The sequence below is a fragment of the Sarcophilus harrisii genome, chromosome 3 (assembly GCF_902635505.1).
Source record: "Sarcophilus harrisii chromosome 3, mSarHar1.11, whole genome shotgun sequence".
Classification (NCBI taxonomy): Eukaryota; Metazoa; Chordata; class Mammalia; order Dasyuromorphia; family Dasyuridae; genus Sarcophilus; species Sarcophilus harrisii.
Window position 1 is genome coordinate 80,945,395 of NC_045428.1, and position 26,896 is coordinate 80,972,290.

Consider the following 26,896-nt stretch of genomic DNA (forward strand, 5'->3'; position numbering starts at 1 on the left):
TTTTATAGCATTGACAATTGCCAAACCTTTTGTTCCAATTTTTCCCCTCCTTCCCCCCACCTCCTCCCCCAGATGTTACATATGTTCAAGTATAAATTAAATACAAAATAAGCATACATGTTCAAACAGTTATTTTGCTGTACAAAAAGAATCAGACTCTGAAGTAATGTACATTTAGCCTGTGAAGGAAGATCAGAAATGCAGGCGGACAAAAATAGAGGTATTGAGAATTCTCTGTAATGGTTCTTAGTCATCTCCCAGAGTTCTTTTGCTGGGTGTAGCTGGTTCAATTCATTCCTGCTATATTGGAACTGATTTAGTTCATCTCATTGCTGAAGATGGTCAGGTCCATCAGAATTGATCATCATATAGTATTGTTGTTGAAGTATATAATGATCTCCTGGTCCTGCTCATTTCACTCAGCATCAGTTCATGTAAGTCTCTCCAGGTCTTTCTGAAATCATCCTGTTGGTCATTTCTTACTGAACAATAATATTCCATAACATCCATATACCACAATTTAGTCAGCCATTCTCCAATTGATGGATCAGTTCTTTTTCTGGAAATAGAGAGAATATTTTTCATCATAAGTCCTTCAGAATTGTCTTGGATCTTTGTATTGCTGAGATAAGCTAAGTCATTCACAGTTTAACAATATTACTGTTACATACATAGTATTCTCTTGGTTCTGCTTATTTTACTTTGCATCAATTCATATAAGTTTTCCCAGATTTTTCTGAAGACACCCCACTCATCATTTCTTACACCATAGTAGTATTCCATCACAATCATGTACCACAACTTGATCAGCCATTTCTCAATTTATGAGCATCTATTTGCTAAATTTCCATTTCTTTGAGACTACAAAAAGGACAACTATAAATATTTTTGTATGCATGGGCCCTTTCCCTTTTTGGGATATAGATTTGGTCATATTATTGTTAAGTCAAAGGCTATGCTCTGTTTTATAGTCCTTTGATCATAAAAAATGTCATTTTTTCCTATAATGATTTTATTTTTTTATGATTATATCTTTTTATTGACAAAACATATGCATGGGTAATTTTTCAATGTTGACCCTTACAAACATTTCTGTTCCAACTTTTCCTCTCTTTCCCTCCACCTCCTCCCCTAGATGGCAGGCAGTCCCATACATGTTAAAATGTTAAAGTATATTTTAAATATAATATATGTTATATTTATATATATATGTGTGCAACAAGTTATCTTGTTGCACAAGAAAAATCAGATTTAGAAAAGAGATAAAAATAACTTGGGAAGAAAAACAAAAATGCAAGCAAACAACAGAAAGAGTGCAAATGCTATGTTGTGGTCTGCACTCATTTCCCGGTGTTCTTTTGCTGGGTTAGCTGGTTCTGTTCATTACTGATCAATTGGAACTGAATTGGATCTTCTCATTGCCGAAGATATCCACTTCCATCAGAATTGATCCTCATATAGTATTGTTTTTGAAGTGTATAATGATCTTCTGGTTCTGCTCATTTCACTTAGCATCAGTTCATGTAATTCTCTCCAAGACTGTCTCTATTCATCCTGCTGGTCATTTCTTATAGAACAATAATATTCTATAACATTCATATACCATAATTTATTCAGCCATTCTCCAATTGATGGGCATCCATTCAATTTCCAATTTCTAGCCACTTCACAAAAAGCTGCCACAAACATTTTTGCACATATGGGTCCCTTTCCCTTCTTTAAAATCTCTTTGGGGTATAAGCCCAGTAGTAGCACTGATGGATCAAAGGGTATACACAGTTTGATAACGTTTTGAACATAGTTCCAAATCGCTCTCCAGAATGGTTGGATCCATTCACAACTCCACCAAAAAGCATCAGTGTCCCAGTTTTCCCACATCCCCTCCAACATTAGTCATTATCTTTTCCTGTCATCTTAGCCAATCTGACAGGTGTATAGTGGTATCTCAGAGTTGTCTTAATTTGCATTTCTCTGATCAATAATGATTTGGAGCATATTTTCATATGAGTAGAAATAGTTTCAATTTCTTCATCTGAAAATTGTCTATTGGTATCCTTTGACCATTTATCAATTGGAGAATGACTTGACTTCTTATAAATTAGAGTCAATTCTCTATATAGTTTGGAAATGAGGACTAAAAAAGTCATTTTTAAGAAAGGAAAAAATCTAGATTTAATGCGTTTAATGATTGCTTCACACTTCTCCTGGGAGATAATGCAGAAGAGGATTTTAAGTTCAAATTAATCTTTTTTTATCAGTCTCAAAAGTCCTCCAGCTTTGAGAAACATTGATTGGCTCTTTGGCAGTTACATAAAGCATAGATGACTAAAACTGTTTTCGAAGACTGGTTTTCAAGTTATTTTAGTTTAGTTGTTGAAAAATATTGCAAGGACAACTATCAAGTTTAAAGTATTATTGATTTTAAATAATGCCCCAAAGTCATCCAACTTTACTTGATTCGTTGTGTGTTTTTCCCAAATCTTGAACTGGGAAATTCTCCTCTCTGACTGTATTTCCTAATCATTCTCCAGTCTTCTTCCTTATTTTACTCTCTTATCACCTTAGTCCACTCATATTCTCTTAATCTAATAATTCTTTTCACATTTTCTCTTGTATATTTTTCTCCCTTTTGACCTACCATTTTCACGGATCTAGAAATAATAATTTGGTAGAGAGCAAATGAGCTTGACAAAAACAAATCAGAGAGATGGAGGAGAAGGTAAGGATAGCATTTTGGGAGAAACATACATTGTCTAAGAGAAGGAAGAGGAACTGGCAAAGGAAACCTAGAAGGAACAGAAAGGAGGGGATAAAAAGAGAAGTGTTAGAGATAGCAAGGCAAGAGAGGCCATTGGATGTTTTCTTTTTATTTATTTATTATAATAACTTTTTATTGACAGAGCCCATGCCAGGGTAATTTTTTACAACATATCCCTTGCACTCACTTCTTTTTTTTTTTTTTTTAATTTTTTTATTTAATAGCCTTTTATTTACAGGATATATACATAGGTAACTTTACAGCATTAACAATTGCCAAACCTCTTGTTCCAATTTTTCACCTCTTACCCCCCCACCCCCTCCCCTAAATGTCAGGATGACCAGTAGATGTTAAAATATATTAAAATATAACTTAGATACACAATAAGTATACATGACCAAAACATTATTTTGCTGTACAAAAAGAATCAGACTCTGAATTATTGTACAATTAGCTTGTGAAGGAAATCAAAAATGCAGGTGTGCATAACTATAGGGATTGGGAATTCAATGTAATGGTTTTTAGTCATCTCCCAGAGTTCTTTTTCTGGGCATAGCTAGTTCAGTTCATTACTGCTCCATTAGAAATGATTTGGTTGATCTCGTTGCTGAGGATGGCCTGATCCATCAGAACTGGTCATCATCTAGTATTGTTGTAGAGGTATATAATGATCTCCTGGTCCTGCTCATTTCACTCAGCATCAGTTCGTGTAAGTCTCTCCAGGCCTTTCTGAAATCATCCTGTTGGTCATTTCTTACAGAACAGTAATATTCCATAATTTTCATATACCACAATTTATTCAGCCATTCTCCAACTGATGGACATCCATTCAGTTTCCAGTTTCTAGCCACTACAAAAAGGGCTGCCACAAACATTCGCCTTGCACTCACTTCTGTTCCAATTTTTCCCCCTCCCTCCCTCCACCCCTTTTCCCAGATGGCAAGTAGTCCTATACATGTTAAAGAGGTTACAGTGTATCTTGGATACAATATATGTGTGCAGAACCGAACAGTTCTCTTGTTGCTCAGGGAGAATTGGGTTCAGAAAGTATAAATAATCCGGGAAGAAAAACAAAAATGCAAACAGTTTACATTCATTTCCAGTGTTCTTTCTTTGGGTGTAGCTGCTTCTGTCTATCCTTGATCAACTGAAACTGAGTTAGATCTCTTTGTCGAAGAAATCCACTTCCATAAGAATACATCCTCATACAGTATCGTTGTTGAAGTATATAATGATCTCCTGGTTCTGCTCATTTCACTCAGCATCAGTTCATGTAAGTCTTGCCAATCTTCTCAGTATTCGTCCTGCTGGTTATTTCTTACAGAACAATAATATTCCATAACATTCATATACCACAATTTACTCAACCATTCTCCAATTGATGGACATCCATTCATTTTCCAGCTTCTGGCCACTACAAACAGGGCTGCCACAAACATTTTGGCACATACAGGTCCCTTTCCCTTTTTTATATCTCTTTGGGCTATAAGCCCAGTAGAGACACTGCTGGATCAAAGGGTATGCACAGTTTGATAACTTTTGGGGCATAGTTCCAAATTGCTCTCCAGAATGGCTGGATGTATTCACAATTCCACCAACAATGTATCAGTGCCCCTGTTTTCCTGCATCCCCTCCAACATTCCGTGTTATCGTTCCCTGTCATTCTAGCCAATCTGACAGGTGTGTAGTGGTATCTCAGAGTTGTCTTAGTTTGCATTTCTCTGATTAATAATGATTTGGAGCATATTTTCATATGGCTAGAAATAGTTTCAATTTCTTCATCTGAGAATTGTCTCTCCATATCCTTTGACCATTTATCAATAGGCTTGATTTCTTATAAATTAGAGTCAATTCTCTATATATTTTGGAAACGAGGCCTTTATCAGAACTTTTAACTGTAAAAATGTTTTCCCAGTTTATTGTTTCCCTTCTAATATCGTCTGCATTAATTTTTTTTGTACAAAAACTTCAATTTGATATACTCAAAATTTTCTATTTTGTAGTCAATAGTGATCTCTAGTTCTTCTTTGGTCATAAATTCCTTCCTCTTTCACAGGTTTGAGAGGTAAACTATCCTATACTCTTCCAATTTATTTATAATCTCATTCTTTATGCCTAGGTCATGAACCCATTTTGACCTTATTTTGGTGTATGATGTTAAGTGTGGGTCAATGCCTAGTTTCTGCCATACTAATTTCCAATTTTCCCAGCAATATTTGTCAAATAATGCGTTCTTATCCCAAAAACTGGGGTCTTTGGGTTTGTCAAACACTGGATTATTAAAGTTATTGGTGTTTTGTCCTTTGAACCTTATCTATTCCATTGATCAACTAATCTATTTCTTAGCCAATACCAGGTGGTTTTAGTAACTGCTGCCTTATAATATAATTTTAGATCAGGTAGCTAGGCCACCTTCATTTGATTTTTTTTTCATTAATTCCCTTGAAATTCTCCCTTTTGTTTTTCCATATGAACTTTGTTGTTATTTTTTCTAGGTCATCACTGGATGTTTTCTTAACCCCTTAGGCACTTTCCTGCAACCAAAAGGAAATTTCTAGATCTTAGTACCAGCACCCTAAGTAGTATGATGGGCTTGACTGCAAAGAAGGAATTACAGTTTAGAAAGCTGGGCCACAAAGAGATCTTAAAGAAGGGAAAGGGACCTGTATGTGCACGAATGTTTGTGGCAGCCCTCTTTGTAGTGGCCAGAAAATGGAAACTGAGTGGATGCCCATCAATTGGAGAATGGCTGAATAAGTTATGGAATATGAATGTTATGGAATATTATTGTCTGCAAAAAATGACCAACAGGATAATTTCAGAAAGTTCTGGAGAGACTTATATGAACTGATGCTGAGTGAAATGAGCAGGACCAGGAGATCATTATATACTTCAACAACAATACTATATGATGATCAATTCTGATGGACCTGGCCATCCTCAGCAATGAGATGAACCACATCAGTTCCAATAGAACAGTAATGAACTGAACCAGCTACACTCAGTGAGGGAACTCTGGGAAATGAGTGTGAACCACTGCATGGAATTCCCAGTCCCTCTGTTTTTGTCCACCTGCATTTTTGATTTCCTTCACAGGTTAATTGTGCACTGGTTCAAAGTCCGATTCTTTTTGTACAGCAAAATAACTGTTTGGACATATATACATATGTTGTGTTTAACATAGACTTTAACGTATATAACATGTATTGGTCAACCTGCCATCTGGGGGAAGGGGTTGGGGGAAGGAGGGGAAAAATTGTAACAAAGGGTTTTGCAATTGTCAGTGCTGAAAAATTACCCATACATATATCTTGTAAATAAAAAGCTACTTAAAAAAAAGAAAAAAAAACTGGGCCAGATTCTGAATACACAACAGCAGAGAACACATTTTCCTTCAAGAGCCAAGCAAACATGGCAGAAAGAAGGTGTTTTCTAAAATGCAATCTTTCATTGATGAATCTCTGTATAGTTTAGAATCATAGGTTCTTACTTGATAGCATATCATTATAAATAAATGAGTGTTTTACTTTTATTTATATATAATTGTGCTAACTGGAATACTTTTTTACTTTCCTAGCTATATCTGAAGAAGAAAATGAGCTTGGGCTCTTTCTAAAGTTTCAAGCAGAACAGGATATAACTCAAGCTGGCAAAATGATGGATGCCACTGGCAAGACACTCTGTTCTTCTGCCAACCAAAGGTTTTTAAATTAGGGTCTTCTTCATCTTTGTCATATTTGGTTTACTTAGTTTCATATTTTAAGAGACATAATACAAGTGTTGTAGGGAAATTCTAATGTAGCATATAAATATTTTATATCCATTATATTCCATTCTATTATTGTTGCTTTTAAAATAATTATTTTCAACCACATTAAAATTATCAATAGCTTGTTCTTTATCTGATAAGGAGAATTTGGTTTTGAATTTAAATTTATTGAATTTAAAATTATTAACTTTTTAATTTAAATTTATGTAATCAAGATATAAATATGATATAAATATTTTAATAGTCTGCCTTGCCTGATTAAATATGTAATTACTTACTGTGCAAATCTACATATAGTTATTTACAAAAATTTGTAATTTGTTTTACTTATCTTTAAATATAAAAATATTTTCTTTTTAAGCCATAATTCACATTTATTACATCACTCTTTTTGAGCACAAAAGAAGCAATGTAGTACATTATGCTCCATTTATTTAAAGTAGCCAAATTTCCTTAATTTTTTAGAGGAAAAGAAAAGCAGTACTAATTAAAGATCAGAATACTATTTCTTTGTGATTGTGCAGTCAAAGAAACATTGAGTCAGAAGAATGTACAGGAAAGTTCTTTGTTAGGAGAACACCAGCTGTGGCAGATGATCTAATAAAGTAGGGAAAGAACTGTATTTGAAGTCACAAAAACCTGGGTCCATATTCCATCTCCACTGTTTACTAACTCACTGACCTTGAGCAATTCATGAATGAAATTTTCTCCTCTGTAAAATGGGAATTGGATTAGATGACTGCTAAAATGCCTCCCTACTTCATATCCTGTGATTTTATGTTTATGAAGTTCTTTAATTAGGTGGGAGAGATCAATGATGACACACTTGGTATAATGTTGAAAAATTGAACAGTTTGCTTTGACATGGTTTGCTCATAGGTCTTTTCAGTTGCATGGAAATGGATTGTTTTATTATCACTTTGAATATTTTATCTGCCTTTTTGTACTCAAGCTATGTGTCTATGTAAATGAAAGACTTATTTTGGAAAGAGTATGTTTTTTACAAGTGGTATTTTTTGAAAAATTTAGTGAAGCATTTACTATAATTATTACCTGAATAATGTGACTGACATGTTCCAAAAATGAGGGATGGAAAAATAGAGGTGTAGATATACCTCATTTATCAAATCAGTGGATGTCTAAGTAGTTTTTTAAAAAATTGGTATATTTTAGCCTTTTGGTATATTAATTTCCTGTTATTATATCCATTATGCTATTAAATATTTTGAAATTGCTCCATTTAATTAGGTGACTTGTTTGTAGATATTAGAAATTTGATCAAGTTGATATAGTGTCATACATGTAGAAAAATAATTACTATGATATTTAATTACATGAGTTCTAAAATGGTTTCAGAGATGAAAATGTTTTAGTTCTCTCAGTTTCTAGTTTTTATTTAATGTTTCCTCTGAATCTAATTATTTTTATCATTAGATTAGCCTTATGTATGCCCCTGTCTCGTCTTGAGCAAGAGGTAGCAACTTTTAGTCAGAGAGCAGTATCTGATACCTTGATGACAATCAATCGAATGGAACAGGCCCGCACAGAATACAGAGGGGCTTTGCTGTGGATGAAAGATGTATCGCAAGAACTAGACCCAGACACATCCAAACAAATGGAAAAGTTCAGAAAAGTAAGAGAATGTTTTCCTTGCATTGGCATATATATTTAAACCACAATTAACTTGACTAATTGAATTTTAAAAATCTGAACATTAATAAAAATGTTACATACTACATGGTGCTTAAAGCCCTTAGAATTTTGTGTTTATTAACATTTTTGTTCTGTTAATCTCTTTGAAATGAAAAATATTATTCATTGTTGCTCTTTTTTGTTTGTTTATTTTATCTGGATTCATGATTTCTTTTTTTTTAAGGAATGATTTATTTCTGAACAAGTTTTTTTTTAAGACTTAGGAATAAACACATAAAAAACAGTGATTAATATAAGAAGAAATTAAGAAGCTATAATATTATTATCATATCAGACTCCATAGCTTTTTGAATGACTTTTCAGAAAGCATATTTTATACCAAGCCTCAGATAGATTACTCTACCTAACTTCACTTTATACTATTTGAGTTTCTAATATATGGATTATAAAATATTTATCAGTACTGGATAAAAGTATCATTCTCTGCTTCTTCTGTTCTCCTTTCCATAGTTCTTAATGTTGTGAATTGCTGTTGTGTATTTTACATAGTTTATCATTAATAACACAAATGTTTAGCAGATAGTACATAGCATATTCTGAAAAGGAACTATGATCCTTGATTGGGACACTCACTCGCTGGCTCACTGAGTAGAGTGCTAGGCCTGGAGTCAGGAAGCTCATCTTCCCGTGTTCAAGCCTGGGCAAGTACTTAACCCTGCTTGCCTCAGTTTCCTCATCTGTTAAATGAGATGGAGAAAGAGATGTCAAAACACTTCAGCACCAGGAAAACCTCAAATGGGGTCACGAAAAATTGGGCACAACTGAAAATTATCTGAACAAAAAGTCCTTGTTTATTCTTAGAATGGTATAAAAACAGGGGTTTGTGTGTGTCTAAAATCTGTGATTTCTCTACAACAGATCTCATCTATAGTCGTAGACTCATACTATATTTGTAGCGTATATGAGATAATAGAATAAAGGCCCACAGTTCCGGTTCCCCCTGTACTGTCTGCTGAACATTTAAGTCCTTAAAGTAGTGTGTGTGTGTGTGTGTGTGTGTGTGTGTGTACATACATACACATTGCTCCTGTGTGCTTTTCATGACCAGGTGCAGATCCAAGTGAGGACCGCCAAAGCTTCTTTTGACAAGTTAAAGATGGACGTCTGTCAGAAGGTGGACTTACTCGGGGCCAGCCGCTGCAACCTGCTGTCCCACTCACTTACCACCTACCAGGTACTCTCCCCCCCCCCCCCCCCCCCCCCCCCCCCCCCCCCCCCCCCCCCCCCCCCCGGCTCGGCATGGGCTTGCAGCACCTGCCGAGGTGGCTTAGTTTAAAAGTTGACTAAGGGCCTAAGACAAGTCAATTACACATAAACTGGAAACGCAGCCGTGCTAGGCCTGCTGCCTAAAACCAACTCTGTCCTTCCTCACGATGGGCCACCAACGCTGCGACAACGAGGGGTTCGACACGGAATCAACAGCAATAACTTGCATTCATTAAAATTTCCGTTAGGGGTAGGGAAAGTGGCAGTTATATAGAAAATCATAGACACCAGGCAAAAAGGAAGCCCCCCCCAGCCCTGAGGAACCCACCTAATTCTGGGTCACTCAGGAGTCGACGTCTGGACAAATGAGAGACAATCTCTTCTCTGTCTAACAGACCAAAAAGAAGCAAAAAGAAAGGACAGCGGGAACAGGGAGAGAAATAAAGAGTTGGGGCAATCCTCTTCCAAGTCATTACCTGAGCATGTTTTTTTTGAAAAGGGGTGTGTGCGCTTGTGTGTGTGCATGCATGTGTGTGTGCGTGCATGCACACATGTCATGTTGCAATGTGGGCACTGTGTTGCAGGTATGCATGCACACATCTGTGCACATACATTGTTGTGCTATGTGCATGTTGTGTGCACTGTGTTGCATGCATGTATACATGTGTGCAATACATTGTGTGCTATATGCATGCCTTACATTGTGTGTGCATGTGTGTTGTGTGCACGTATGCATGCATGTCATGTGCCACTGTGCTGCATGTGTGCCTACATGTGCGCATGTTGTGCACTGTGTGCCTGCTTTGTGTTATGTGTGTGTGTGTGTCTGTGTGTGCATGCATGCAGTGTGTGTTTGCCTTTGATAAGAGTTAGCTCTCGGCATGACTTTTCTCACTCACCTAGTCATAAGCATATGCCTGTGTAATAACTTAATGATTACACACGTGTTCTCCTTCTGTACGGATGGATGATTTTAGTGATTCCATTATTTTTCCTTCTCTTTGTATAATTAATTTTAGGAAGCTTTTGAGCAGTTATTTCTACAGTACATATACCCAATAGTTAATTACTATTATCTTGAGTTGCCTTACTTATTGCCAAAATTTGGAAGAACTAATGGACTTAATTGCCTTTTCTTGGAATTATTCATTCGTTATGATAGTGAGGAAAGTAACAGTAACAAAATGTTTGAGCAAAGTATCCTCTTACCTTTTCCTTCAGAGAACACTTCTTGGATTCTGGGAGAAAACAGCTCGGATGATGTCTAGGATCCATGAAGAGTTTACAGGCTTCCGTCCATATGATTTTGTTGCACTAAAGGTAAAATTCTTTTAATGTTATTTTATATCGTTTGGGGGGGGGGTGTTATTGAACTGTTTATTTTTGAACCTTTTTTCCTCCTTTGGTAGACCAGATCCTTTACTTATGTTTGCCAACTAGTTCAAGCAACTAAATCTGAATACCAATAGAGAGCCAGTATTATAAGTAGACAAAGCAGAAGAAAGGAAGGGGAAGGAAGACAGTTTCAAAGAAAGTATAAAAGAGGAAAAAATAAGAAGAAAAAAGTATAAAATAATAAAAACAGTTCATGTGACTGGCATCTTCTAGAGCTCTTTCTTTTTGAATTTAAAAAAACATAAAGAATTCCTTCCCATTATTATACCTCTGATATTTCACGTTATTCTTTTTTTTTAAAAGGTTTTTATTTTCAAAACATATACATAGTTTTCAACATTCATCCTTGCAAAACCTTGTGTTCCAAATTTTTTCTCCCAACTTTCTCCCTATTAACTCCCCTAGACCTCAAGTAATCCAATATATATTAAATGTATGTAATTCTTCAGTACATATTTCCACAATTATCATGCTGCACAAGAAAAATCAGGTCAAAAGAGGAAAACATGAGAAAAAAGCAAAATGCAAGCAAGCAACAATAAAAAGTGGAAATTTTATGTTTTGATCCACACTTGGTCCCTACAATCCTCTCCCTGGATGCAGATGGCTCTCTCCAGTGTCTTAAAGGCAGTTGGAGACGTGAGATTTAAAGTCAGTACCAGATCTGAGAATTTTAGCATAAAGATGGTAACTAAATCCATGAGAACTGATGAAATCACCGACTAAAGTAACATAAGAGAAGAGGACCCAGGATAGAACTGTGAAGGAAGGCTATGGCTCAATCTAGGGCATGATCTAGAGGAGCAGCTAGCAATGGAGCTTGAAAAGGAGCAGTCAGGAGGAGAATCAGAGGAGCATGGTGTCCCTAAAACCTGGGGAAAAAAGAATATTAAGGAAGTATGACCAGCTGCAGAGAAGTCCATGAGAGTGAGGACTAAGGAAAGGCCACTAGATTTGACAACTAAGAGATCATTAATAATACTGGAGAGAGCAATTTTGGTGGAATTTGAAGTTCAAATGTTTCTACTGATGGAACTGCTCAGGAAGCTGAATTGGTGACTGAGATTCTATCTTAAATTGTTTCATAAACTTCTCTTTGAATCTGATAGTAGGTGTTATATTAATGGCACATATTATCAACTATTTCAACACATGCTAATCTTCATGCCTTCATTTTCTACTGTTTTATAGATCTGGATATACCATTGAATGATGGCTTTCCTTCTAGTGCTATTTATAAGAATTTTAAAATATGTTTACAATTTTATTGAGGCAGGGCCATAAATTGACTATTTTTTATAAGGTTATCATAAGACTTTAAACACTGTGGTCACCTACTTTATATGCTGGGCCAAAAAATGTGATGGCTTAGTTTAGCCCATCATCACCATGAGAAGAATAACTTAAAATCTCCCAGAGATACATCACTATGCCTTTTTCCACATTTAATTCTAGTGTTATGTTTTTGACAAATATCATTTTTATTTTGTTTGTATGAGGAAAATGATTCCTTTATATATTTAAAATTTGATTTCTTATTTTAGCGACTCAAGGAGTCTCCAAACAATCTTACTGAAGAACACAAAGAGGACAGAGTAGAAAATAATATTCTTACTGCTAATCTTGACAAGTAAGCAGAAAATATTTATATAATATTATTAAATACCATTTTAATTCATTATCACTTCAATTTTTGATGCCTTTTTTCTGATGAACATTAATTATTTTATTTTGTAGCCTCTTGAGTTTTAGTTTCAAGGTAATAGGTCAAAGAGTCATCACTAGGTATGGCAAATTAGAAGGTTCACTTTTGGTCCCAAATTGGATGATCTCTTTGGGAGAGCTATTATAACTAACATTTTATAATGGTGAAAAAAGATACATAATCAAGCTTAGATACATTCCTTTCTATCATTATAAAGGCAACCCAGGAGAAGCTAAGACGAACAGAATAGCATTTCTTCCTACTTCCATGGGCTTTATGTTGTTCATTTTGATATCTTCATTTTTATTTTCTTTTAAAGCTTCCCCTGATGACATCTCATATAAAAATATAACTGGTATACACCTGAGACCTTGTCATGTCCACCCCATTGTCACTCTCTCTTGTTTTGTTGGGGAGAATGCAGCACCTGAGAGGGTTCTAGGGACTAGGAATGGAACTATCTTCTCTACAGTTTTCCTGTTTATCCATTTGTCCCACCTTAACCCCATTTCCTGTCTTCTCCCTATAATTCTGAGTATGTGCTTTAAAAACAAGCCCCAAAAAACAAACAATAGCAACAACAATGACAAAACCCTCTCAGTCATTTAAAAAACTACATTTTAATTTCATGAATTTGCGTCAATCTGACAAAATTAAATAGAATTCTTTATATGATGTTTAATTTTTCTGTAGAATGTAAGAGAATTTATAGTGTAGAATCATAGATCTCGCTCTTTGGAAATTCTCTCAGACATTGTTTTAAAGGAATCAATTGGACAGAAGTTTCATAGTATTTCTCTATATCTTTCCATTTCTCTAACCATAAAAAATCATAGACTCCATGAGTTCCATGCATTTTAATAGAAACACAGAATTTTCAGAATTGGAAAGAACCTCAGAGATCATCTAGTCTACTGTTTTTTCTATTACCATTCATTTCAAAAGGATTATCTATATCTCGAGTTCCATTACAAGAAAGATGTCCTACACAATCTCTTTCCTATTTCAACTTCTCTTTGAAGAATTTTGAGCAGTCTTCTCTTGAAAGGAGTTGAGCATAGAAACAAATTCTTTCCTTAGGGTATTTCTACAGGATACACTTGGACAAGTGATTAACCTTTCTTGAAATTGTTTATTAAGGGAAAATCTCCTACCTCCTGAAGTAGGCTATTCTTACCTCTAAATAACTCTAATTATTAGGAAAATTGTTCTTACTTTGAGCCATATCTGCTTTTCTGCCACCTTTATCCATTATTCCTACCCTTCAGAATAATTCTCTTCATTGTGGCAGGCTTTCAGATACTGAAGAATTATTATCTGTCCTTTTTTTTTTTTTTTCTGGAGTCTTCTCTTTGGTAAAGCAGTTTAACTACTGATCTTTAAACCATATACTCTAAAGTTGCTCTACTCTAGATCATTCATGAATTGTGGAAGTCATAATGGAACAGAATGTGTCAGATGAAGTTTGACCAGGGCAGGATACAATGGAATGATCGCTTCCTAAATCTGGACCTACTGTTTTTTTTTTTTTTTTTTTTTTTTTTTTTTTTGTTTGTTTTTTTTTTTTTAGGATAGGCTAAAATTGCATCAGCTTTTCTTGTAGCTGCCATATCACTTTGCAGACTCTGAGTTTGCAGTCCCCCAGCAGCCCAAGATGTCAAAGCATGCTTCCCCCATCTGTGCTTGTGAAGTTGATTTTTTACAATCTAAATGCAAGACTTCTCTCTTAGATTTTCTCTCACTAGCTTTGACTCAATGTTTGTCAAGAGTTTTTGGAGCCTGTGATCCAATGTGTGAGCTATTCTTCCATACTTTGTCACCTGCACAATTAAAAATATGCCTTAGGTCTTTATTCAAATCACTGATTCAAGTATTAAACATCACAGGGCCAAGCATCCCTTAGGTCACCTCTTTCAAGCTGATTTGAAGCCATTAATAACCATTCTTTATGCCTTGCCATTTGACCATTTCTTAATCTGTTTGATTTTATTATCTAGCCCACATTTCTCCATCTTCTCCACTCAAATAGCATGAGAGAATTTGTGAAATGCTTTTGTCACAGTATTTTAACAAAAATATTTTCATATTTTTATTTTGGCCACCCAGGCTAATTTTGTTGGACGAGGAAGCAAGTGAAAAGGAAAGTGAAACAGGTAAGATGGCAAATTGAATATACTCTCTTTCATGATCATATTTAATTACTATAACAATTCCTTTCAAAAAGTCAACTATATTTTGAAAGCAGTTGATAATAGAAAATTTGTTTGGAAATTCTGTCTTCTTAGAACCTTAAATCATACTGAATTGATAACTAAATTAAGGGTTATATTGTTATGATTTAAGTGTTAGATATTTTTTATGATTTATACTTTTATCATGGTGCCATAAAAACTTAAAATAGAAAACAATGTGATACCATTGCCCCAAAATGTGGACGATTTATTTGAATTTGTTTTATATCCTGTAACTCTGTTAAAATTATTATTTCAATTAGTTTTTAATCGACATTCTAGGATTCTCTAAGTAAACCATCATATTATTTGCAAAAAAGTGATCATTTTGTTTCTTCTTTACCTATGTTTATTCCTTCAATTTCTTTTTCTTCTCTTTCTGATGTATTTTACAATCTGATACTATATTCATTAGTAATGATGATAATGGATATCTGTGTTTTGCCTCTGATATTACTGGAAATGCCTTGAGTTTATCCTCATTACAAATAATATAGGGTTTGGGGTATTTTTATGTTATTTTTGTCTAGTTGTGTTTGATTCTTTGTGACCCCTTTCAGGGTTTTCTTGGCAAAAATACTGAAGTGGTTTGCCATTTCCTTCTGTTCATGTTATAGATGAAGAAAGTGAGGTAAATGGGGTTAGATGACTTGCCTAGGGTCACACAGCTAGTATTTCAACTCAGACCTCCTGACTCCAGAGCTGGTACTGTATCTGCTGCCCTACTTAGCTGCAACATAGATAAACCCTACTTATCATATTAAGGAAATTTCCTTTTATTCCTTTCAAGTTTTTGTTGTTATTAACCAGAATGAGAGTCCCATCTTTTTTTTTTTAATAAAAGCTTTCTATTTTTAAAATATATGCAAAAACAAATTCTCAGTGTTCATCTTGCAAAACCTTGTGTTCCAAATTTTTCTCCCTCCTCTACAGAGCAGATAATCTAATATGTATTAAACATGTGTAGTTCTTCTATACATATTTCCACATTTATCATGCTAAACAAGAAAAACCAGATCAAAAGGAAAAAAAAATTGAGAAAGAAAAAAATTAAGGAAACAACAAGAAAAAAGGTGAAAATACTGTTTTGTGATCCGCATTAAGCACAATTTGCACAATTTTTGTCAAATAGTGAGTTTTTAATCCCAGATGCTGGAGTTTTTTGGTTTATCAAACACTAGATTACTATAGTCATTGACTACAGTATCTTGTTCACCTAACCTATTCCACTTAGCAGTTACTCTATTTCTTAGCCAGTACCAAATGGTTTTGATGATCACTGCTTTATAATATAATTTTTGATCTGATACAGCTAGGCCACCTTCATTTGCATTTTTTTCATTAATTCCCTTAAAATTCTTGACCTTTTGTTCTTCCAGATGAATTTTATTATTATTTTTTCTAGCTTTGTAAAATAATTTCTTGGCAGTTTGATTGGTATGACATTGAATAATTAGACTAATTTCGGTAGAATTGTAATTTTTATTATATTAGCTCAGCCTATTCATAAGCACTTGATATTCTTCCAGTTGTTTAGATCTAACTTTATTTGTGTGGAAAGTGTTTTTTAATTGTATTCATCTAGTTCTTAGCTTTGTCTTGGTTATATTTGTCTTGTCTGAAATATATTATCTATAGTTATATTAAATGGAATTTTTCTTTGTATCTCTTGCTGGACTTTGTTGGCAACATGTAGAAATACCAATGATTTATGTGGATTTATTTTATATCCTGCAACTGTGCTAAAGTTGTTATTGTTTCTAATTTTTAGTTGATTCTCTAAATATGAATAAATCTGCAAATAGTGATAATTTTTTTCTCATTACCTACTATAATTCCTTTAATTTCTTTTTCTTCTCTTATTGCTAAAACTAATATTTCTTCATATAATATTGAATAGTAATGGTGATAGTGGGCAACCTTGTTTTACCCCTGATTTTATTGGGACTACTTCTAGTTTATTCCCATTACATATGATGCTTGCTGATGCTTTTAAATAGATGCTACTTATCATTTTAAGAAAAATTCTATTTATTCCTAGGCTCTCTCATGTTTTTAATAGGAATGGGTGTTAGATTTTGTCAGATGCTATTTCTGCCTCTGTTGACATATGATTTCTGTTAGTTTGGTTATTGATATAGTCAATTATGCTTATAGTTTTCCTAATATTGAACCAGTCCTGCATTCCTGATATTAATCCTATTTGGTCATAGTATATTATCCTAGTGATAAATTGCTGTAATCTCTTTGCTAATATTTTATTTAAGAGTTTTGCATCAATATTCATTAGGGAAATTGAGCTATAATTTTCTTTCTTTTGTTTTGACCCTTGTTGATTTAGTTATCGGCACCATATGTGTGTCATAAAAGGAATTTGGTAGGACCCCTTTCTCTATTTTCCAATTAGTTTGCATAGTATTGGAATTAATTGTCCTTTAATTGGTAGAATTCACTTATAAAGCCATCTGGTCCTAGAGATTTTTTCTTAGGACATTCATTAACAGCTTGTTCGATTTCTTTTTCTAAAATGGGACTGTTTTAAGTAGTTTATTTCCTCCTCTGTTAATCTTGGCAATTATGTTTTTTTAAGTTTTCATTCACTTCACTTACATTATCAGATTTATTGGCAAAATAGCTCCTAATTATTGCTTTAATTTCATCTTCATTGGTGGAAAATCCATTTCACTTGATTTTCTTCTTTCTCTTTTTAAATCAAAGTAACTAAGGGTTTGTGTATTTTATTGATTTTTTTTCATAAAACTAATTCCTAGTTTTGTTTAGTGGTTCAAAAGTGTTCTTACATTCAATTTTATTAATCTCCTCTTTTATTTCCAGAATTTCAAATTTGGCATTTAATTGTTTTTTGTTTGTTTGTTTGTTTTTTAGGTGTTTTTTAGTTGCATGCCCAATTCATTGATTTTCTAGAGATATAAAATTCCCCTAAGAACGACTTTGACTACATCATATAAATTTTGTTATGTTATCTCATTATTATCATTCCCTTGGATGAAATTGTTGATTGTGTCTATGGTTGTTTTACCCATTCATTCTTTAGGATTAAATTATTTGGTTTCTAATTAATTTTTGATATATGTTTGCCTGCCCTTTATGACATGTAATTTTTATTGTCTCATGATTTGAAAAAGATGCATTTACTATTTCTACCTTTCTGCATTTTATTTTTAGGGTTTTATGCCCTAATACATGGTCAATTTTTGTGTAGGATCTATGTACCACTAAGTAAAAAATTTATTCCTTTCTGTTCCCATTCAATTTTCTCCAAGGTTGTATCATACCTAAATTTTCTAAAATTCTATTCTTTCTTGTTTATTTTGTAGTTCAATTTATCTTGGTCTGTTAGAGTGAAGTTGAGATCCCCCACTAGTATGGTTTTACTGTCTATTTCTTCTTGCAACTCTCTTAACTTTTCCTCTAGGAATTTGGATGTTATACCACTTGGTACATGTATATTTAGTATTGATATTACTTCATTTTTTATGGTAACCTTTTAGCAAGATGTAGTTTCCTTCCTTATCTCTTTTAATTAGATCTATTTTTTTTTTACTTTTGCTTGATCTGAGATCCTCTGCTTTTTTTACTTCAGCTGAAGCATAACAGATTCTGCTCCAGCCTTTTACCTTTACTCAGTATGTATCTCTCTGCTTCAAATGTGTCTCTTATAAATAACATATTGTAGGATTCTGACTTTTAATCTACTCTGCTATCTGCATTGTTTGATGGGAAAGTTCATTCCATTCAATTAAAATTACTAACTCTGTATTTCTCCACCATCCTATTTTCCCAAGTTATACTTTTCTCTTCCTTTTTACCCTTTCCCTCTTCCCCAGTATTTTGCTTCTGACCACCACCTCCCTAATCAGCCCTTCCCTTTTTATGCCCCTTCCTCTTTTCTTATCCCTCCTTCTGTTCTCCTTTGTATTACCTCCCCCTTTCTTTTTACCTTTTCTCCTTTTACTTCCCTCTAGGATGAGACAAGTTTCTCTATCAAACTAAATATGTTTGATATTACCTCTTTGAGGCAAATCTGATGAGATTAAGATTCAACAATACTTATCTCCCTCCCTTCTTTCCCTTAATTATAATAGGTCTTTTTTGTTTTACCTCCCTTTTCTTCTTCCAGTACAATCCCTTTTCCACCCCTAGTTTCTTTTTTATACCATCACAATAAAGTCAAATTATACCTACCTCCTCTAAGTATAGCTCTAACAAAGATACAGTTCTCAAGAGTTAAATGTCATCTTTTCATATAGGGATATGAACATTTTAACCTTTAAGAAACATGGTTTTTTTTCTTTCCTTTTTACCTTCTTCTGCTTCTCTTGAATTCTGTATCTGAAGATCAGATTTTCCACTCTAGTCTTTTCATAAAAAATAATTGAAAATCCCCTATTTCATTGAATGTCCATCTTTTCCCCTGAAAGATAATGCTTAGTTTTGTTGGATAATTGATTCTTGGCTGCAATCCAAGCTCCTTTGCTCTTCAGAGTGTCATATTCCAGGCCCTTCAGTCATTTAAAAGTGGAAGCTGTTAGGTCCTGGGTAACCTGATTATGACTCCTCCATATTTGAATTGTTTCTTTCTAGCTGCTTGCAATATTTTCTTCTTTATCTGATAATTCTAAAATTTAACCAGGATATTCCTTGTAGTTTTCATTTGGGGATCTCTTTTAGGGGGTGATCAGTGGATTCTTTCAATAGCTATCTTACCCTCTCATTCTAGGACATCAGGGCAGTTTTCCTTGATGATTTCTTGAAAGATATTGGCTAGGCTCATTTTTACATTGTGGTTTTCAGGTTGTCCAGTAATTCCAAGATTGTCTCTCCTGAATCTATTTTCTAGGTCAGTTGTTTTTCTGATGAAGTATTTTATATTTTATTCTATTTTTTTCATTTTTTTTGGGGGGGGGTTGTTTGACTGATTCTTGATGTCTCATTCATTTCCATTGGTTCAATTCTAATTTTTAGTGAATTATTTTCTTTAGTTATCTTTTTTTTTTTTTTTTTTTTAACCTCCTTTTGCATTTGGACAAATCAACTTTTAAATGAATTGTTTTGTTCATTGGATTTTTTTTTCATTTCAAATGTTTTAGGGAGTTGTTCACTTTTTCCATTTCACTAATTCTGTTTTTCAAGGAGTTATATTCTTTTTTCCATTTCATGAAATCTGTTTTTTAAGGAGTTTTCTTCAAATAATTTTTGTGTTTCCTTTTCCCAACTCTCCTGCAAAGTTCTCATTTTCTTTTCCCACTTTTCTTCTAACTTCCTTTTAAGATTTTTTTTTGAAATCTTCTAAGAGAACCTTGTGAGATGGACACCAAGTCATGCCACCCTTTGAGGCTTCATATAGAAATGGTTTGCCTTTATTGTCCTCCAGGTTTGAATTTTGTTCTCTGTCTCCATACAAGCTATCTATGGCCAGAGCTCTTTTTACTTTTTTGCTATTTTTAAAGGTTGAAGTCTGCTCTCAGGACACAGGGGAAATTGTCTCAAGCTTCCATACAGGATACAGTGACTTCCTGCTGGCCAAGTCCTGCATTATTCGGGGGTTCAGGACTCGCTATTTGCCTTCTGCAGTGGTGGTGGAGATCTCACAGCTGGTCTGCTGATCCACTGTCTTCTGAACCAGCACAGAGTAGCCAGTGTTGCCATAGTTTAGCTAAGAGCCTCCCAGCATATTGGCTATCTGTGCTGGGCATGTTCTGGGCCATATCCCCCTGGCCCGATTGAGATAGATCTTTGCTGAAGTCCTTCCAAAACATCTACTGCTGTAAATGTGTTACACTCCAAATATTTGTGATGCTGTCACTCCAAAGTCTGTTCTGTGACTGGATCTAGTGTTGATCTAAGGGAAGTCAGGAAGAGATCAAATTCCTGTCTGCTCTTCATCATCTTGGCTCACCAAGGGCGATGGCCACGGCCAGCAGAGCTGGGAGAGAACAGCAGCCCCTATGCCCAAGAGCAGACCCCAACCTTTACAAATATGCTTTTATGGAGACAGAGAAAAACAGACTTCCAATCCTGGGGACACCAAAGGCAAAACATCTCCAGACAAAGCCCCAAAGGATGATATGAGTTGGTCTCCATCTCACAAGGCTCTCTTGGAAGAATGTAAAAGGGATCTTAAAAGAGAATTAAAAGAAAAATGGGGAAAGAAAGTGAGAGCTTTGCAGGAGAATTTGGAAAAGGAAACAAAAAAAAGCTTTTTTGCATCATTAATACAATCATATGATTTTTCTTGTTTTAATTAATATCATTGTTTATAATTTTCCTAATGCTTCCTACTTCAGTAGGCCTGCTTTCCATATACACATCTAGTGTGATATATAATCTTTGTCTTGTGTTGCCATGGTTGCCTTGCAAATATTCTATATGAAATTTTTGCATCTAGTATTAATAGATATCGGTCTAGTTTTCTTTCTGTTTTAATTTTCCCTGATTTTGTCATCAAGACCATATTTGTATCATAAAAAGAATTTAGTAGGATGCTTTTTTATTTTTTCAAAGAGTTTATATAATATTGGAATTAATTTTTTTCATGGAATTCACTTGTAAATTCCTCTGTTACTTATGGCTTGCTTAATTTCCTTTTTTTAAAGATTGAATTATTTAAAATTTTATGTTTCTTTTTCCATTAATTTATGCATTTCATATTTTTCTAAACTTTTTATCAGTAGATGAATATCTTTCCAGATTTTTCTGAAACCATCACGTTCATCATTTCTTATAGCACAATACAATTCATTCATTAATATAGCATAACTTATTTATGAACACTCTTTTAGTTCCTAATCCTTTGACCCCCAAAGAATTTGCTACATACTCCCTAAGAGTTTTGTTTTTCTTTTTGCTTAGGACTGATTCTACCTTTAAGCAATCTTCCATCTTATTCCCACTTTTTTCTTCCTCTTCTGACCCTGTTCCTCATCTGGACTTCAGACTCATACCTTTACTGCTGTTTCATCTTGGAATTTCTCTCAGAAATCTGGAGCCTACTTTCCCTGGAATACCTCATCTACATGTAGATTGTTCCGTTGGAATATACTTCTTCAAGTTCAGCTCCCCTGCTGCCTTAATTTTTGTGATGGCCTGTGTTCATTTTTCTTCCAGTCCTATTCCTTACCTTGTGGACTGAAAAAATCATGTCCTTCTATGTTCAAAAAGTCATCAAATTCTGCATACCCTTTGATGCAGCAGAATTTCTACTGGCTTTGTATCTCAAAGAATTCTAAAGGAGGGAAAGGGACCCATATGTGCAAAACTGTTTGTGGAAGCCCTTTTGGTAGTGGCCAGAAACTGGAAACTGAGTGGATGCCCATCAGTTGGAGAATGGCTGAATAAGTTATGGTATATGAATGTTATGGAATATTATTGTTCTATAAAACATGACCAGCAGGATGATTTTAGAAAGGCCTGGAGAGACTTACATGAGCTGATGCTGAGTGAAATGAGCAGAACCAGGATATCATTGTACTTGACAACGTTGAAGAAGACTATATGATGATCAGTTCTGATGGAAGTGGCTCTCTTCAACAATGAGATGAGTTAAACCAGTTCTAATTGTTCAGTGATGAAGAGAGCCATCTATGCCTAGAGAGAGGACTGTGGGAACAGAATGTGGAACACAACATAGCATTTTCACTCTTTCTGTTGTTGTTCATTTGCATTTGGTTTTCTTACTCATTTACTTTCCTTTTTGATTTGATTTTTCTTGTGCAATAAGAGAATTGTATACATATGTTTACACTTATTGGATTTAACATATCTTTTAACATGTATAACTTATATTGGATTGCTTGCCATTTAGGGGAGAGGGTGGGAGGAAGGAGGAAAAAATCTGCACAAGGCTATGCAAGGGTCGAGTTGGAAAATTATCTGTGCACATATTTTGAAAATAAAAAGCTTTTTAAAAAATCATGTTCTTTTGGGTTTCAGCACATTCTGTTCTCTTATTTTTAGCTCACTTTTATGTCTTATTTCTCCCATTAAAATATAAACTTCTCCAGAACTGGGACTGAATTTTTTCTTCCTTATATTGTATTCCCAGTACTTGACATACTGTTTGGTACACAGAAAATGATTAATAAATGCTTATTGGGGTTTTTTTTTATTTTCTAGGTCTTTTTTCTTTCTAAATGAATTTTTAATTGAGTTTTATAATATATCTTTTTTGTCATTTGGTTGATTTTGAATTTATTTTTAAATTATCTATTTTTATTATATTGGCACAGCCTATTCATTAGTACTCAATATTTCTCAAGCTATTTGAGCTGTTTTTTACTTTTTAAGGAACATTTTGTGATATCAAGTTTAAAGCATTATTGGTTTTAGATAATGCCCCAAAGTATCTAACTATACTTAGTCCATTTTATGATCATATAAGCATGCAGATTTGCCAAGATGTGAATAAAATTCTCCACTTACTAGCATATGAAAGAAATGTTATTGCAATGTCCCTGGGAGTTTTCATTTGCAGGTTTTTTCAGGCGATGACTGGCAAATTTAAGAAATCTGGACAATTTTCTTTTATGATTTTTTTTCTGCATGAGAATTTTTAATAGAATTCTTTTCCATTTAGTAGTATGTAAAGATAGTTTTCAGCATTATTTTTTTTGGTAAAATTCTTTTGCAGGGAAAAACAGAAATGCTGATCAGATAAAGTCATTTTATTTATTATTAAATTTGTTTTTATTTCACTTAATATATTTTACTCCTCCCTCTCCCAGGGAATCAATCCCTATAGCAAAAGAAATAGAGGAAAGGTCCCATTCACAGTTTTATTTCAGCATATGATGATTATTATTAGCAACAATAATAATAGCATTTGTATATCATATAATTATGTGCCAGACATTGTGTTGAGCTCTATAAAAATATTATCCCATTTAATATGGGTTTAAATCACACCTCTAAAATATATTAGCTACATGACACTAAGCAAGTCATTTAACCACCCTGAACTCAATTTTTTCATTTACTTGTTGTGACATTTAAATAACATAATATATGTAAAGCATTTTGCAAATTTTAAAATAAATAAATAAGTAAATGAGAGAAGGAAGGAAGGGAGGGAAGGAGGAGAGAGGGAGAGAGGCAAGGAGAAAGGAAATGCACAAGAGTTGAGCCAAGAATATAGTAAGAGGGCTGTCATAACTGATGGACTGCCCCTTTATTTCATTCATGCCCACAGAAAGTTAAGACCTCCAGAGAAAGCCCTCCCTATGTACCAACGACTTCTTATTGAGAACTTACAGGTATATGTGGACAAAAGCCATACTGGATGAGAAGGAATAGCCAACATCATTTTTGTTTTTCTGTTCTCTTCCCAAGACAGCAAGCAATCTGATATTGGTTATATATGGACAGTATGTCCATGAAATCGCATGTCTAGGCTTGCTTGGGTGGGGAAGGGTACGGCTTTCAGATAGAAAGAGAAAAGGATTCATCTAATACTGTCAGTATAGGTTTGCTTATCTTTAGGTATCCTAGGCTTATCTGTTAGGTATTTAGATGTTTAATATTTCCATTGGACTGGAATCAATTATAACTTCAGATAGTGCAAATTCAAATAGTACAATCACTCAATGGGATTTAATTTTCATATTTAACTGGACCTAGCATAACTTGTTCAGACATTCCCAAATTTATGACCCCCCCTTAGTTTCTATTGCAAAAATGCCACTGCAAAAATAACTGCTTACAAATATTTTTGTATATCCTTAGTTTAAATTGTTTTGCTTAAGATTAATCCCTCCTTTAATCTAATCTCTCTCTTATTCCCCTGGGTGCCTTAATTTATTTCATTCCTAGTTCCCTACTGAGTGAAATATGTGCCCACCTGTTTATATGTATCAGTATATACTTCTCCCTCCCTTGATGAAGTCCAAGTATTCCCCACTCGTCCCATTCCTTCTTCTTCTTTTATATATACTTTAACTTATACACTCTTGTTATTTGAGATCATTTTCCCCATTTTTCATTTCTGTGCCTTTTCCTTTTTTCCATTTCCATTCTTTTTGTAACATTATTAAACTAGCATGTACTTCTAGACCTTCTGTCTAATTAAATTTCCTCTCTAATCCCTGATGATGATAGAGTTCTGAGGTGACACCTGTATTATCTCTCCATATTAAAATGTAAACACTTTATCTTTGTTTATAATTGTTCATTTATGTTTATTTTTTAGCATTCACTTTTTTTGTGATAAAACTTGAATTTATTTTCAAAATAGACCACTCTAAGGTTGATTCAATGTTCAAATCCCACACAATTCTACAAGAATTTTATCATTGGAGATTAACACTAGAGCCAGGCTAACCAATTTATTAAACACAAAATGATATTATTCTCTTGGTGGTTTGGATAAGAGAACACACATTTTTTTTTTTTTTAGCATATAGATAAAAGCTGGGGAAATAGTTGTTTCCTATCTGGAATTCTCTGGATTCTGGAATTAGGGGTGCCTGGGAATTTTAAAATCTTAGTGACCAGCTAATAGAGAAGAAAAAATATCTCATATTTTCCTAATTATTTAACAGTATTCAGCACTTTGGATATATGAATAAAATAACCTAACAAGTTACTTTGTTCCTTTTTAAATTTGACTTATGTCAAATATCTTCAGGGACAGTTAGCATTCACTTTTAATTCTTATATTTGCACTTCTAAGTTTCTTTGCAACTCTAGGTTCTTTTCATCAGGAATGCTTGGAACTTATTTAATTCATTAATTTTCCCTCTCCTTTTCCCCCACCAAAAGGTACATAGTCAGTTTTTCTGAATGAATAATTCTTTATTTTAAGCTTCCATTTTTTGCCTTCTAGACTTCTGTGCTTTTTATTTAAATTAGATATAGGCCTGATTTTGGCTCCTTGTTGCTTGGACTCTTTCTTTCCAACTGCTTACAGTTTTTTTCATTGACCTGTTCTCATTTCTTTTTCAGTTTTTTCCTCTAGTGCTCTCATTTCATTCATTTGAAAAAAACATCATTTTGAACCCTTGTTTCTAACTCTTGCTTCATCTCTTCCAGGAATTCTGTTTAAATTTTTGCGCAAGCTCTGTTTTTCTTTGAGGCTTTACTTGTAAATATTTTTGAATCATTCTCTTTTAGTTTTATTCTTTGAGCATCCCTGTTACCAATAATGACTTTTATCATGGAACTTTTTTTTTTTAAACTTATTCTTCCAGCCTATTGACTTCAAATGAAGTTTAGACCAGGCTCTATGTACTTCTGATGGGATGCTCCAAGCTATTTCTGTTGCTGTTTTTTGGAGATAATGATTACAGTTTTTCCAGTGTCTCAGGGACAATCCAGGCTGAGAACCTCCAAGTTTTCAGTGCTTCCAAAGTTATCTGATTCTGAGCAAAGTATGATCACAACCCTTCTGCTTTGGGCTCTGTAAGATCCCGTCCCTGCATTTCAGTCTGTGCCCTTGCTCTGACTGGAGCTCTAGTAGCTGGGGCTGGCGTCAGCTGTTTAGAGTTATCCACAGATTGCCCTTTGGTCTAGAGATTCTTTCCCTGGTTCTTCTTTGCCTAGGCTTGGACTGAGACCCCTTTCCCACAGAGCCACCCAGCTGCTGCTAGCTTCTGAGCTTGCTCCTTGCTTAGTACATAGAATAGGGCATGTGACCACTCCTCACTTTGGGATGCCATCCTCGACATCCCTGTGTTGGACACTCACTACATGGTCCTGAGGGACGGAGCTGCCAGCGGGCACTTGGGTGTACCATGCCTTACAGGTGTAACAACCCCTTCCTGCAGAGCTTCACATGGCTGCAGATACCTTTGTTTCTCTCTGTGGACCTCAGCAGGAAAAAGGATCCACTATCATTTTATTCTTCAGTTTTGCGGTCAGGACTTGATCCCTTTCATTTTCCAGGTCACTGTATAGAATGTCTGTAGGATAGAGCTCTTCTGCATTTCTTCCTGTTACTCCAGTAGCTTGGTTCTGACTTGTTCCTTCTTGCTGACAGACTACAGAAAATATCTTCTTTTCATTGTTTTCCATAGAGTTGATTAGTATATCACCCATTGTCTCCATTTTCAGTCTTCCTGTGTGTGTGTGTGTGTGTGTGTATGTGTGTGTGTGTGTGTAGGGAT

The 26,896-nt window shown here is 34.4% G+C and overlaps 1 protein-coding gene across 2 annotated transcripts in view; it reads left to right on the forward strand.

Annotated features, from left to right (window-relative positions):
- ICA1L (islet cell autoantigen 1 like) overlaps window positions 1–26,896 on the forward strand; it is a 68,692-nt gene that overhangs the window by 24,261 nt on the left and 17,535 nt on the right. For both annotated transcript variants that reach the window (XM_031958310.1, XM_031958308.1), the window contains exons 4-9: window positions 6,336–6,459; window positions 7,962–8,160; window positions 9,289–9,414; window positions 10,668–10,766; window positions 12,386–12,471; window positions 14,653–14,699. In XM_031958310.1, the coding sequence (XP_031814170.1) occupies window positions 6,336–6,459; window positions 7,962–8,160; window positions 9,289–9,414; window positions 10,668–10,766; window positions 12,386–12,471; window positions 14,653–14,699 (681 nt within the window). The remainder of the gene's footprint in view (window positions 1–6,335; window positions 6,460–7,961; window positions 8,161–9,288; window positions 9,415–10,667; window positions 10,767–12,385; window positions 12,472–14,652; window positions 14,700–26,896) is intronic.